Source organism: Anopheles bellator, chromosome 2 (genome assembly GCF_943735745.2).
Source record: "Anopheles bellator chromosome 2, idAnoBellAS_SP24_06.2, whole genome shotgun sequence".
In the NCBI taxonomy this organism is placed as follows: Eukaryota; Metazoa; Arthropoda; class Insecta; order Diptera; family Culicidae; genus Anopheles; species Anopheles bellator.
The window spans coordinates 76,325,481-76,340,597 of record NC_071286.1 but is presented as its reverse complement, the minus strand read 5'-3'; the positions used below and the strand labels follow the sequence as shown (position 1 = coordinate 76,340,597).

The 15,117-nt window shown below is 49.6% G+C and overlaps 2 protein-coding genes across 2 annotated transcripts; one reads left to right on the top strand and one right to left on the bottom strand.

Moving 5' to 3' along the window:
• The first annotated feature begins 8,994 nt into the window (after positions 1–8,994).
• On the top strand, positions 8,995–14,420 carry LOC131210524 (vacuolar protein sorting-associated protein 41 homolog). Its single transcript, XM_058203782.1, has 10 exons — positions 8,995–9,187; positions 9,269–9,406; positions 9,474–9,765; positions 9,836–10,034; positions 10,107–10,261; positions 10,338–10,527; positions 10,584–10,724; positions 12,704–13,174; positions 13,245–14,041; positions 14,116–14,420. Exons 1-10 carry the CDS (start codon positions 9,176–9,178, stop codon positions 14,229–14,231), a joined length of 2,511 nt encoding a protein of 836 aa, XP_058059765.1. The 5' UTR covers positions 8,995–9,175; the 3' UTR covers positions 14,232–14,420.
• LOC131210525 (beta-1,3-galactosyltransferase 6) lies at positions 10,772–12,480 on the bottom strand. Its single transcript, XM_058203783.1, has one exon. It carries the CDS (start codon positions 12,318–12,320, stop codon positions 11,127–11,129), a length of 1,194 nt encoding a protein of 397 aa, XP_058059766.1. The 5' UTR covers positions 12,321–12,480; the 3' UTR covers positions 10,772–11,126.
• Positions 14,421–15,117: the final 697 nt, after the last annotated feature.

Below are 15,117 nucleotides of genomic sequence, written 5' to 3'. Positions count from 1 at the left end.
TACCAGACCCACTCAATGAATCCTTACAACAGCAAGACAGATAAAGCCTTCTTCTTCTTTTACGTCGCGCAAGCCAACGATCCGCGTATAATCAAAACGGTCGCAGCGCGGCTCATCTAGCACAGGGGGGGTTGATATGCGTCACATCTGTGGCGTTTACAGCGCGCCCATTACCGCATTATCCCGCCGTCGAGGTCGTCTCTCAATTAATTCGATTATGTTTACATTTTTCTCTGCCAATTTCACGGCCCGTGTCACGAGTTCCGTTTTCAAAGTGGCATAAATTTAGACTTTTGACGCGCTCAAACATACAAATACCGATCATAAAGTTAGTGGGGTCAGAAGCTTCGAAAGTAATGTGAGTGTGATATACGGACATGGATGTTCGTTATCTGTAAACACCCATCATAAAACAATTCTACAATTTGTTATCAATAGTATTGACCACTTTTCATTGTTTGGAGGATTAACCCTCCTGGGCCTCAAACGAACCTCTGCGAATGGTTCATTATTTACATGAAATCATCAAACAAATTGCGCGATGGTTATGTATTTCCCTGCTCGTCATAGGATTGACGTAAAGCCGATGTGCTTCGCGACCACCGATCGAATGATCATCCTTCGCCGCTGCAGTGAGCCTTTTTTGCTTTACTCGCCCCGACTGACGACAGTGACATGAGGTGTTTTACAAATTCCAAGAAAAACTTAAAATCTAACATTGGCAACACGCTTTTGATTTGAACGAATATCGCCGTTGAAGCCATCAAAGTTCGTATAAGTTTACTTTCTAAAATCCTTTTCCTTGCATAGTTAGTGAACCGCCAAAAATGTATTATCTAAAACAAATCATAAAAAATTAATAAAACAGAGTTCAACGGTGCACAACTCGAAAACATGGCTTTCCTCCACCCGGTGACGATGTGACGTAACATTGCAGTACCAGCACCAGGGTCGAGGATCACCCCGAAATCCCTTCCAAAGGAAAGTGTTTACAATTCACACTGCTCGCGGCGGCGGCCACCGCGTATCGCTCTCCGGCGGAGTAGCGTGCTTTCTACAACCTTTCGTGGAGGGGCAACTAAAAATTTCGCCAAACAACAATACGCAGTGCCAAAAACAGCAAAAGAAACGAACCATTTCGAAAGCTCGCGCAGGTTACGATGTTGAGCAACCGACACGGGCGAGGCGGTGGTGCCGCCGGCTAAGATATTCGACCCAAATTAAAGGTGGCTTAAAATGACCACCTCACCGCGATCACCGAAAGAAACTCGCCTTTCAGCCTGGTCCATCGGAGCGATCATTCGTCATCGACGGATAATAGCCGGCGTTGTGCGGGCAAGTCGCGATCGCCAACAATCAGTCCGCAAAATTCAGCTACGTAACAACATACGGCGGCGGGCGGATCAGACGAGATGTCGGTGTGGCATAAAAAGGGGGCCACCAAAAACCGTGGGCTTACATAGGATCCGCGGACGTAACGGAAAGTGGCATGATCATCGGGACGATCACCTGGGGACCGGGGCTTGGAAGCAGTGGAAGAATCATCGCAGAAAAACCAGAACGGACCGAAACATACTTTACGTACACCGGGGGCTCTGGAAAGTCGAAAAAACGCGAGGAACGTAGAAGAGGATGATCATATGCTTCTTCCCGTTCGTGGGGGGATGGTGCTCACTGTTGCCCAGCCGCACCCATTGTACCCTCGTTGTGATACACAAATGGACAATTCCAGAAACGGGCACAGTCAGAAGAGCTGCTTTCATTGAAGACCATCCAACCGAAAATCCCTTTCACAGCCGGCTCCCTCGCTCGCTCGCTCGCCGTCGTTCCCTTCTCCACCAAGACGAGCCAAGATTCACGTCAAACCGGTGAAGAGCGAGCATATGGCGTGATCGCGAGCGAACCCGTCCCCCTGCTTCCTACGCCCCTGCTCTCGATCGATCGCTGACGATGCGGATGTTGATATTGGTCGCCGCCGAAACCGTTCCCTTGGAGTGAAACACGAGTCAAAGGGGGTTGTGCGCGGTTGTGGCCGCATTCGCGGGGTGCAAAATGCTGATACATGTGTACTGTTTTGTTGCCTCAAGTTCATGTTTACACACTCCACTCCTCACGCCACTGCACATGTGCGAACGCGTGCAGCGATAAGGGGGACGACCACGAGGTGAAAAAAGTACAACCAACCTTTTAGCGTGCGCCTGGTTCTGTGGGCGATGAGGTAACATGTGAAATTAAGTTTGCATCTGCCCACAGACCAGTGGACCAGAAAAAGGTTCACACCAAACATCGGGCAAAGATATCGATCAAAGGATCATGTTGCTTTCGAGTGGCTTTTTCTTGGCACGCCACCACCAAGTTCCCAAACAGGCCTTAAAGCTATCGATCGAAATTTCCTTCTTTACTTCCTACTGCTAACGTTGCACCTTCCCGCGGTGGTCCACAGATAGCGGCCACCCTCTTCGCGCAACTTGTTATCACTTCGGTCGGTTCGTGCCCAGGTTCAAGTTCACCGTGAGGCCATCGCAAAGAACGATCATCCACGAGTCACTTGGCAACCTGGCAATCAATCGGTTCGCCCCGATAGCACGGAGGCGTTGGCAACGTGGGACGGCGATGTGGTGCGCGGCACGCTATCTGTGCTTCGTTTTGTTGCATTTTTTAGCGATTGCCATCAGGCGATCCTATGCGCGTTTTCGAGTGCCACGGAAACAATGCTAATATCGCTCGAAATCGGCACAATAAATCTATCGAAAATCTCGAGCACTTAATGGTAGAAAAAGACCCCCTGAGTCTTGGAAAATATTTTACAATTTCACTTCGCCAGAAGCACCTCACACAGACTCACCTTTGGAACTGATTCACTGGGAGCAGGGATATCACACTAAGGTTCCGCGACCGATCAGCGACGATCTTCTAACGAGTCCTAGACAACACCGCACGGAAGCTGTTTCTGGCAGCGGCGACTGATTCTGGGGAGCTGTGCACGACGAAAAATCGCACACCACGCTAGGCGCAAACAACACACCGTGCTGTCTTTGCTCTCTCTGTGCGGGAAGATCAAGCTGAAGCTTCCGTCCGTTTACCGGAACAGTCCGACGTCGAATGAGCTGCGGAGCGCGAGCACAAATCAGCAAAACTCACTGCGGCGCGCCGAGAGCAAAATATATTATCGCGCCAATCACTCTTCTACGCACTCGGCGATCCCTCGCTCACGCTCGTCCCGTCGGATTACTATCAGCAGCCCGCGCCAGAGACGACCTCTGGTATCACTATGGCAGCAGAGTTGCCACACGATCTGTGTGGGGTTGTGTGTGTTGCTGCTTGGGGACGCGTGGTCAGGCTAGAGAATCGGATGATCGAGCGAGTTGGGTCGTTCGATCCGATTAGCTTCTAAATTCTGACCGCGAAGAACCGGCTTCTTCGAAGCTCGCGGGATGCTGTAACACCGAGTGCCGGCACCGAATTCGAAACTTCAACTAACTTCCGCCGTGGGATATGAGCCCTACTTATGGGCCCGTTTCCTGTTCTGGCGAATCCTTTTCTGGCTTCACACGGCTGGCTGAACTCTGTGTTGCTGATGGGTTGTGGCTTGGTTGAGTTTGTATGGGTGCGGCGGGTTTTGCCTATCGCTTGGAGCACGCCACCGTCCTTAGCTTATCTCGCAATACGCGCCCGTGCTATGTGTTTAGCGAGTCGACGTGTGTTGTGTGCCTCTGCGTGTCCGTGCTTAGTTCTTGACCATCAATTGGATTTATCTCACGAAAGATCACGCCGAATCGTAGCTGCAGCGAACAACGATGCGAAGTTGCCACTTCCGATACGTAAGAAGATGAAATCGCTGGGCTGGAGTTGTGGAGCACGCAGCAACGGAATGGTTCTGAAATACAAAAGAATAACCGTTAGCAACCGATGCGTAGTGCAATGTAATGGAATATAAACACTTAAATATTAGTTCTTAACAGATATCAGAAAGTGCGCGCCATACATTCTTCAAATCGTTTCTTGACGTGGGTTTTTTATCCCGCTACATTCCGTAAGCGGAAACCAGGTTGCAAATTGGAAATGGCACCACTGGGTGGGTTTCGAATGCGAATAACTCTTCCCAGTCATATGGTGTCACGCAATGTGCACGACTCTCTGTCTGTCTCTTTCTTTACATGGTAGGTGAGGATTGTGTTCTGGATGCGTCCTCTGCAATCACAGAGTACATGGCGCGATCGGAACTGATGTATGGGGCCGGTTGCGTGCTGGCAGCGATCGGGCGTCATCGTGGCGATCCGCGATCGTGGCTCGTGCTCCGACTCGGCCGGTCACGTGTTCGACTGGTGCATTTTCGGTGCACATGGAAAAAGGCTTCGCCAATCAACAGTTGATGAGCGCCGCCGTTTGGTGGGATGATACTGGGCTTAAAGGCACGCAATGGTGCAGTGATTTTTGGATGATTTGTGTGCCCCTATCACGGTTCAAGTGTTGCGTGGTGTTTCAAGGTCTTTGGGAAAGAGCACGATCGGGGTACACACATCAGGTTTCTAACGGACGCTGGTGGTTTTGTTTTGACTGCGGGGCTTCACTTCCAAATGACTTTTTTCCATTGAAACGAGCAGTTTGAGAAGATGATTAAAGTGAAAGTTGTCAAATTTAAAACATGTTTAAGCATAGCCCCTCTCACGCTATCAATCATGTGTTTGGTCACTTTCAAGGAGCAGGCGACGATCGAATCACCTTCGCAACGGTTGGTTTTGCTCCGTTTTGCTTTTCGCGCGTTGCAGAGGCATTGTGAACTAATTATTTATCGCGATACTCTTTCGCCCCAGTTTCGTTTCTTCTCTGCTGGCCATTCTTTCCCACGAATATACGTGTGTGTATGTGTGTGATTTGCAGCTGACGGTGTGCGAACATTTCGTCATTCAACACACCACCGGAAGGGTTCTCCTTCTCATCCGGAACCACCGTTGAGACGCGAGCCGCTGAACGGTGAAAATGGTGAATCTCTTGGAAAGTTAGAAAACCCACAAGAAATCACAAAATCGCTCATTTTCGTTGCTGGCCGGGAAAGTTCAAAGACCCCACGAGCGAAGCCGAACGCTTGATGTGATGCTTGTGATTCTGAAGCGCTACCGTATCGATTCCCCGAAAACGGTCTGGGTTGCCACCCATCCTGTGTTTTTTTCAATTCTTCGTCCGGGAAGGTTAACAGTGACCCGATACAAAATTGTGTACGTGTGCTTGTGTCGTTCATTCAAAGGATTTTCCATCACAATTTCCTTTGTGCAACCATCAATTCCACATGGGGGGGGCTCTATCGATTTATGTGGAAGCTTACAGCAATCGTGCGATGAGGTCAGAGTTACTTCATCGCCTTCGTTCGATTACGAAACTCCATGGATAGCTCCCCACATTATGTCCGTCAACCTTCCAGAGCAGCAGCAGTGTGTTTTTGCAAGCATGTCTAGCGGTGGAGTCCTCTCCGAAGCACCGGAAAAGCAGTTGCAAATGGAAAAATCGATTTTCGTACGCCATAGTCAACGCTTTTCTCCGTAACCTAGTGCACTGTCTGGGCACGCACAACTTGGCTCGTGTTGCGGGGAAAAGCAGACTTACCTCGGCGATGCGGAGCGGTTGTCTCTTGTCACTGGCTGGCTGGTTCCGAGCTTCACGGGCCAAACTCACAATCGTGTCTACACTTTTCACCGAAAGCAACAGTCTGTCAACAGTGGATAGTTCACTTACGCTTTGTACGTTTCAAATTCGAGACAGACACCTCTGAACAGACTTTTTCTCTTTGCTTACAAATCTTGGGTGGGTTACCATGGATTTTTCTTTCGCCAACAAATGGTTTCCTGCGATTGGCAGTGCTGCGAATGGGAACGGTTGTATCACGCGAAGAAGAGGCTTCCGCCGCTGGGGAACACTTTTTCCGAAATGACTCCAAATCTGCTGATGTTGCAGGCGCTCGGACCACCGGATCCAGCGCCGATGAAAAGAGATGGATACAGAGCGAAGGAAAGCCAACACCGCTTGCTGAAGAAAGAAACGGAAGACACAGCTGCGCGAACGCCGGTACACGACTTTTTTCACTAAACAACGCCGCTCTAACTAACCGCACGAGAGCGAACTATCCAAACCGCGCGTTTCTCCAACGCGCCAAAGCGAATCCACTCTCTTTGTTCAGCAACATCTCTCGAGTGCGAGCGAGATGGGGAGAAAACGAAAACATCGTACGATACATCCCGAGGAAAACTAAGGATCACGCACACAACCGCACCCCCCAAACGAGAGCATAGGATACGAGTGCATAACAATGCGAAAACGAACGCGGTTGGCCACGATCGTCCTAGAGGCTCTGAGGTGGGGCTTTACTTTTAGAAATTATAAATTTAATTGCTTTACTAAAAAAGTAAGGAAACCCGAAAGATTTACCTGTGACATACAGTGTCATTTGCTGAGGCTGCAATAGTAAAGCCACGATAGCAATATCTTTTCAGTGTTGCGAGTAGTATGCAGCATGAATCATACGATCCGCCACTTTTGCACACGAGGGGAATCCAACTGAAACGAAGCATTTTGACGGCGTGCCAAGGTGTTTGCAAAACATGCTATCATTTGACAAAGGTGTCCACCATGAAAGGGGCACCCCCGCCAAAAAAGGGAAGTTCCATTCGAGGTGTCCCCAAAAAGTGACGTCGGTCATTGACGAGTCAGAAGTTGAACTTTCATCACCCAAATCGCGCCAAGGGTGTTTCCCTGGCCGATAGCAGACCGCCCAACGACCCTCCTCTTGGGGCAAGGTGGTAGGCAAATCATATGACGTGTGGAACGGCAACAGCGTTAGTCGGATCCAGCAAGCCGCCGATTACGGTGGCAACAAAAGGCGGGGAGCACGCGTGCTTTTGCCAGAGCATGGGTGGTGGTGGCCCGATGTCGGACCACTAGGCGATATCCAATCAGAAAGGCAGGATTCTCACCGAAATCGCGCGTACGCGGCCCGCACACTACCACGCATGACTCAACACTGCGCCCGCTCCGCGGATGTTCGGAACGGCCTGATAAATTGCAGACACGCGGCCTGATAAATCCTGATGTCATCGTAAAGTTTATAATCAGGTTATTAGCTCGATTCGGTGCAAAAAAAAAAAATGGGCGTACGACCGGCCTGCGAACACCCAGGTGCGTTCCGTTGATGGTCGCGAGACACGCCGGTTCCGGTGAGAGAAGATAAACAAAACGAAGTCTCTCTCGCACTCTCTCTCCCTTTGGATCTGCACACGAATGCAAAGACGGTAAGATTATTTCAAGTTCAATGCCGAACCTACTACGTCCGCCGATTTGATGCTCGCAAGGCACAGAATGTTTATTTGAAATCCGGGAATAGGATTTTGGCTAATGGTCTCATCGCTCTGTATTTGTTGGCGCAAAATTCGATGCATTCACGGAAAAAAATGCTTACATTCAGCTTCACTGATTTACTTTACTTTTGTACCGTTTGGACCCCTTAAAATCTATTCAATCGTGAACGCCTTTGAAGAGAAGTCTGCGTTTGATGCTACGACGTACACGAAATCAAAGTTGAGCCTTTCCGTACTCCTTGGCCGCTTGTCCGGATTCCGGGCGTTCGAGAAGAGATCACCCCTCGGTACACGTTTTACAGGGGTTGCAAATCACAACCCTTCGCAGCAGGTTTTCAAATCAAAACAATAACAAATCATATCGTTATCAGTCCCTGTGCGCGATATGAACAGCGCATCTCGGTGCGATCGCTCAATGTGACTTTTACTTGTCCCGGCCGAGATCCGAGATTGGATGGAAAATTATGTGCACTCCCGCGTCATCTGCCGCCTACGTCAGAGCCGCGTGTTATGCTTTCCCGTGGGCGAGTGCATCGACGCAAGTGGCCAGCAAATACCAAAGTCTACTTCACTAGTCGCTACGGTCTTCTCAATACATTCCTCTTCAATTCTCGTTCAGGGTCCGTTGAATTTTCGAAGAAATTTGCTAAATATTAGTAAAAATTAAAATATTTTGTGTTTAACTATTCGCCATATTTAATAAGGTGTTGACGGATGGCCCAAACTTGTTACTGTTTTCCGAAGACGAAAACTTACAAAATGATGTAATAATCCACAGCGCCCGCACTCGGATCCCGGGCACGCTATCTGGCCAATTGGCAGCGTGAGCGAATCATACGATGGGTGTGCTTTATTATCATATTAATCAGGAGTGTGCCGGAAAAAATGAAACGGACAGGCCCAACACCATAAACCTACGGCGGCGGCTGCATGCCCGTTGTAATCAGTTGCCGCCGAAATCGTTGGCCGAGGCGTGGATTCAAGATCATCTGGGACATGCGTGACGTTGCCGGCATCAGAGTATGAAGTATCAGCATTTTTGCGCCAGACACTTCTTTGGTTACCTTTTGCATCATGCCGTGGCGTGCTCAAAGTTCAATCAGCTCTAGGAGCACTTCATTAATCTTCCCCGCCGGCTTAGTAATGGGCGCGAAGCGTCCTAGCCCACGGACCTTAGCAACCGCCTCACCGGCCTACGGAGGCACGGGAGCGTTCCTATGTATTATTTTTGTTAGGTTCACAATGTTGGGTAGTTGCTTATCAGCGGTACACCGGGAACAATTCCTTGAACTTTTCTTGGGCACTGACCGTCCGCTTTTGGAGTTTGGCGTTCTTGTATGATATGCCTAAACAGAATACAGTTGTTTTAATTGTAACAAATGGCATCCAAAGCGTTTGTTCTCCACGCTAGTGCTTGACCGCTCACAATTTTCTATGTAGAATGTTTCCATGGAAGCTGAGCTGACTAACTTTTTGTCTAACGTAACCTAACAGCTGATCACCGGTTTGTATTGTTCTAAAGCAGATGTACTAAAGCAGTGAGTACGCAGCCATCATCGTTCGTTGGACAAGGATTCGTTGGCAACACTGCCACGAACCAAAACAAAGTAGTGCTGTCAAAGGATCAATGGGCGGAAGGGGAAAAATTGGCCAACTAAACAACAAACCTTGCAAAAGTTTCTGTCTCATTGTTCACCGTTTCGATAAACTCCCATTCCGGGTTTCGGGGAGGGTTACTTGTTGTCTTTGGATATTTTAATTTTTATCATAATTTTGTAAAATAATCAAAATTATCACACAGTGCACAGTGCTATTGGTGCCAGAACACGATGGTCGATTCGGTAGGTCCCCGTTTACTGATGCAAAATGTTCGAGGCGGCGTTCGAGCTCCCTGAATAAATCGCTCTTTCTTGCGCTCCTAGCACGATCCGACATCGGCTGATTCCTGCAGCTTGACGGAGGACGAAGTTGAGCCGAAGCTGAAATACGTCCGGTTATCGAACGATCTGAAGAACATACTGAGCGAAGAGGCGATCAGCTGCATTGCTGTGCATCCAAGGGTACTCCCGGATGATCCAGCAGTCCTTCCGAAACCATTCGTTTACAGCATTCATATTCCATTCACAGTTCCTCTGCCTCGGCACCCACTGGGGACGGATACACATGCTCGACCATCAGGGCAACAGTGTGCAAACGATTATGACCATAAAGGAAAACGCACACATTCTTTCGGTGAACAAAATATCGGTAGATAGCAAAGGGGAACACATTGCCACATGCTCCGACGATGGCAAGGTGATGATTAGCGGTCTATACACGGACGAGAACAATCAACAGTTGAGCACGGGCAAAATCGTAAAAGCCGTGGAACTCGACCCCAACCACTACCGGTCCGGATCGGGCAGTAAATTTATCATAGGTATGGCGAGACATCTTACGGTGTGAATCCGTCCACTACAATGTAGTTTTTCCTTTTTTATGTCTCACAGGCGATACCAAATTGGTACTGTACGAGAAAACCTTCATCAAGGGCCTGAAATCGACCGTACTGAGCATCTCCGAGGGGCAGGTTACATCCATCAAGTGGAACGGCCAGTTTGTGGCATGGTCCAGCACCCTCGGTATACATGTTTACGATCTGAACGAAAAGTGCTCACTGGGATTCATTCAATGGGAGCAACCGAGGAGGTAAGCTGAAATATCAAGATTCGTCACTAAGAGGCCACGACCCAGACGATCCTGTTTGATTCTTTCTCGTAGCGGAAATTTAACCGATTTTCGGTGCAATCTGAACTGGTCCAATCCGACGACCCTTCTCATCGGCTGGGTTGATACCGTGCGAATCTGTGTGATACGTAAGCGGAACGCGATCGAAGTAACCATGCGAAACCTACCGAATCACATCGTCGATCCCAGTAAGTGTATCTTGATACTGTGACGGATGAACTTCTTGGTATATGGCTTTATTTTCGCCTATCCGTTCGACCACAGTGTCCACATTCCAAACCGATTTCTACATCTGCGGCATAGCACCACTGGAGAGCAATCAGCTTGTGGTGCTTGGCTTTTCCAAGGACCGTGATTCGGAAACGAACAAAGCTTTGCGGCCAATATTGTGCGTGCTAAAATACACCGCAACTGACTACATCGAAATCTGTACCGATAGCTTATCGATGCGAGGGTAAGTGCCCTCGATGCAATTCCATCGGTCAATCTACTAATTGCCGATCGTTTCAGGTACGAGGAGTACAAGTGTGACGATTATCATCTCGATTGTCTGATCGAAGAAAATCAGTATTTCATCGTGTCCCCGAAGGACGTTGTGGTGGCGAACCTCTACGAAACGGATGATCGTGTCCAGTGGCTTATCGAGCATGGGTATGTTACACGGGGAACGGTCAGAAAAGGAACCGATCACTCGAATGATCACTTTTTGTAGAAATAATTTATTGCTTCGAAATTCTAAACCTGCACCTTGGGCTTGCGTCAGGTGCACAGTGTATCTCAGTTACCATAGCTACCACACCGTGGCGGAAAGGGGAAAGTGCCCTGTTCCTGTTAAACGTTGCCATAGAAATACCGCAGTGTTTCATTGCTGCCTGTGTTGTGTCAGTGGGGATTACCAGCTAGTTAAGATCAAGTGGCCTACTCTAGGCGAATACATCGTAAGCTGCCGTCTGGAGCGGCGAGCCGGAGATCGGCTGTTGATCGGGTTGGTTTATCTTACGCGCACTGGCGGTGCTTATGTGCTGTGTCTTCTGATGATTCTGCTGTTTCACGTTACACCAACGTTCTGCAGCAGGAGCTCGGTGGTTGTGACCAATCGTAGTAATATTCGGCTGGTGTAGGTCCTCCCCCTCCCGCGGCCGGAGTATCCTCTTCGTGCGTGCACATCTCGCCCCGATAGAGATCGCGCATATGGCGTGCGGTACGCTTGTGCAGCAACAGATGATAATTTTGGCATGCGCGCGGCTTCCAGGCCGTGTCGAAGCGCACATCGTGTCGCCGGTGGATGTTACGGAACGGAGCCAACCACGTTCCGACGGCTATGTCCTCGCTGCGATAAGCACTCAGGCGGTCTGCATAACTGGCGATAAACGAAACCAGGCCCTTGGACAACACGTAACCACCACCGAGGGCATACGGACCGTACCGATCGCACAGTTTATAGTCGTGCTCCTGCCATACACCGTGCTTCTGTATGGTGGCCGCACCCCGGAAGTAGCCCCAATACAGTTCGATCGGAATTGCACCAGACGGGCTTGCTTGATGTTCCCGGTGCAGCTTCTCGTAGTAGCTTAGCAGATCCTCCGCCAACAGGTCCAATTTCACGTACGTATCGTCGTCCAGTTTGGCGAGATACTTGAAATCGTACTTCGTGTCGATGTGCTGCATGCTGCGAAGTACCTTCACGGTTAGATTCCCGTACGAATCGTGCAGATCCTCCAGCTCGAGAATGTCCCCGAAAACGCGCTGCTCTTCGTAGAGGGCACGCCGCACGTTTTTCGGTTGCCCACCCGTTCCGATCGCGAACAATGTTTTAATCTTAAAGTTGATCACCTTAATGTTTTTGATCGGTTTCTCTTGCCACTGTCGGTAGTTGGCCAGCAGCTGGCGCTGTGTGGCGATCGAGTCTGGTTGCACCTGCCCATGCTCGTTCAGCGGTGGTGGAATGTGTATCAGTTCGTCCTGGTAGCTCTCGTTGATGAGCCGTGGCCGCAGGTTAAGATACGTTTCGCGGATCGTCGTGCGTCGTTCAAAGTTTTCGGGGGCCGTTACGACGAGCAAGATAAGGAAGTAGGAGTTTTCCGGATCGTACAGGCGCCCGAGCGGGGCACAGGATGGGTTCGTGTTGGCGATCAGTGCCGTGAGCAGGACACCGAACAGAAAGGCACAGATGAGCGGAATATAGCCGACACAGTGCCGCTTGTGCAGATGATAGCGCGTAAGAGCCATGAGGCGTCGCAGTGACATTCAATGGTGCGTTTTCAAAGTCCGGGCGTGGCCCCTGCCGTGGTTTGCTGCCGGGATTCTGTTTTCCTCGCCAGCACTGTGTGACACTTTAAATAGCGTTTTACATCGCTTCTATTTGCTGCTGCGGGGCTGTGGCCAGCGACAAGCGAGGTTTCTTTTCGTCGCACTTTGCGGATTGTGTTTGACAAACATTGTTTTGGGGTGAACTGTCAAAAGGAGCCTAACGAGTGTGCGTGCGTGGTTGCGTCCATGGCGGGGAAACAGGTGCATCGGATCGAAATATTTCAAACCCGATGGCTGCGTACGTTGAAATGAAATGTTTTGCGCTCAAATATTGCTAAATTTCAAATAATTTACAACAAACTTCACGTTGCCGGTTTCAGAAAATTTGAACAAGCGATGGAAGTGATAACGAAGCACGGCGGAAAGTACTCACTCATTACCGTTGCCCGGCTCTACCTGGACCATCTGCTATCCCAGCAACAGTACGACGAAGCGGCCAAGCTCTGCACACGCGTTTTCGGTACCGATAAGCAGCTATGGGAAGAGGAAGTGTACAAGTTCGTCAAGGTAAAGCAACTTCGGTCGGTTAGTGGCTACATCCCGGTGGCGGAAGCAAACAAACTAAATCCGCACGTGTACGAGATGGTGCTGTACGAATATCTGCAACTCGATCCAGATGGGTTTCTGCGGCTCGTGAAGGAGTGGCCTCCGAGCCTGTACAACACGAAAGCGGTAATCAATGCGATCAATGACCATTTCAACAAAAAAGATGCAAACATCCTGCTGGAAGCGCTGGCGATCCTGTACTCGCATGAACGGGAATACGATCGTGCGCTTACGATGTATTTGAAGTAAGCAGCTCGGAAACCGAGCGATCGATTGGACGAAAATTGAACTAAATGTACTTTTATGTGGTTGTAGATTGCAGCACAAGGACGTATTTGAGCTGATTGCTACCCACGATCTGTACGGTATGATCAAGGACACGATCGTGCAGCTAATCGAGCTCGACAGTGATCGGGCCATCGCGATGCTGTTGAAGCAGAAAAGTATCACCGCAGATGACGTGGTCCGGGAGCTCGAGCACCACGAGCAGTACCTGTTCCGCTATCTGGATGCGTACGATAAAACTGATACTAGCTACAAGTTCCACGGCCGGTTGGTGCCGCTCTACGCTCGCTATGAGCCGGATAAGCTGCTACCCTTTTTGCGCCGCTCGAACAACTATCCCATCCAGGAGGCGTACGATATCTGCCGACAGTTGCTGTTCTACCCAGAGATGGTGTACCTGCTGGCAAAGATGGGAAGCACGCGGGAGGCTCTCGCCATCATCCTGCACAATCTGGGTGACGTACCGATGGCGATCGAGTTTTGCAAGGAACACGACGATGCCGACCTGTGGGACGATTTGATCAACGAATCCGTTGACAAACCGCACGTGATGACGAAGCTGCTAGATGGGATCGCGGGTTTCATTAATCCCGAGCTGGTGGTCGATCGGATTCAGCCGGGTCAGCAGATCGAAGGACTGAAGAGCTCGATCATCAAGATGCTGTGCGGGTACAGCTTGCAAGTCGCGATACAGGAGGGTTGCAATCAGATACTGGTGTCGGATTACTTTAGCATGCACGAGCGCTTGGTGCAACTGCAGCAAGGCGCACTGCACGTTTCCACAGACCACACGTGTGGCGTCTGCCGAAGGGACCTTATCGTAAAGGGTAAGTATGGCTGAAGGTGGCTAGCGAGCGAGCACCGTTCACTAATTCTACCCGTTCTTCGTGCCGCCTTGCAGACAATATGAAAACGGATATCGTAATGTTCAACTGCAGACACTACTTCCACGAAAACTGTCTCCCGGACAAGTACAACATAGAGTTCTGTATTGTTTGTAAGTCGAAAAAACAATAGTTCCACAAGCAGGGATCCACCAGCCACAAGGGTTCGGCCTTTCGCCTAGGATTACGGGCTAAGGACCAGCACTGGCACCGCACTATGTCGAATAACCACAGAAGCATGAATTGGTCAAATGATATTCCGTTCCCACCAGAGGCACCGTCATCTAAAATATTGTTTTGTTGCACATTTCATTGTTTTTCAAAAGCCAAATAAAAGAAGAACTCTCGTGTAAGATGATTTTAATAAATAAACTACTTTCGCGTCAATCCATCAATCGATGCATGGTAACAGCGCGTCTGAGGACCCAGGCCAACATGTGAAGATGGTTTAGATTTTTGTTTCTAATCAGCACCAAACGTGTAACGGCCCAACCGCACTATCGTACCAAGTGGCGAGATGCAGCAAGATTAGTTCAATTCAAAGGCTTGGAAATGTCCTACAGAGTGGGTTTCCGAAGCCTCAAATGTAACGAAAGCGAAAGCGCACCGTCATTGCCGTCGTAAAGCCGTATTTCACGGTCGAGGAGGCTCGTCCCTTAGAAACCAAGGATTGCACCCTATTCCGTCTTATCACCTGCAAGGCGGGCCAAGTGTCTCGACGTCTACTCTCTCCCTCTGATAAGAATGCCGAAGGTTGTGTTTGTGGAACATACTACATCGAACATGCTTTCTATCGATCGGCACACGTCACCCACATCCGATGTGCCCTCCACATGCGCCATGGCACGTCGAACGATGCTTCGATAATAAGTTCGATGAGGAATGTGTACGAAAAGTATTGACCGTATTATATTTTATTGCTTTACCAGTCTTTGGCTTACCAACGAACAACCACGCGAAGTGATCCGCGGAACGCACGCACGCTTATACGCGCCCACTCTTGCCCGAACACTCGCGCG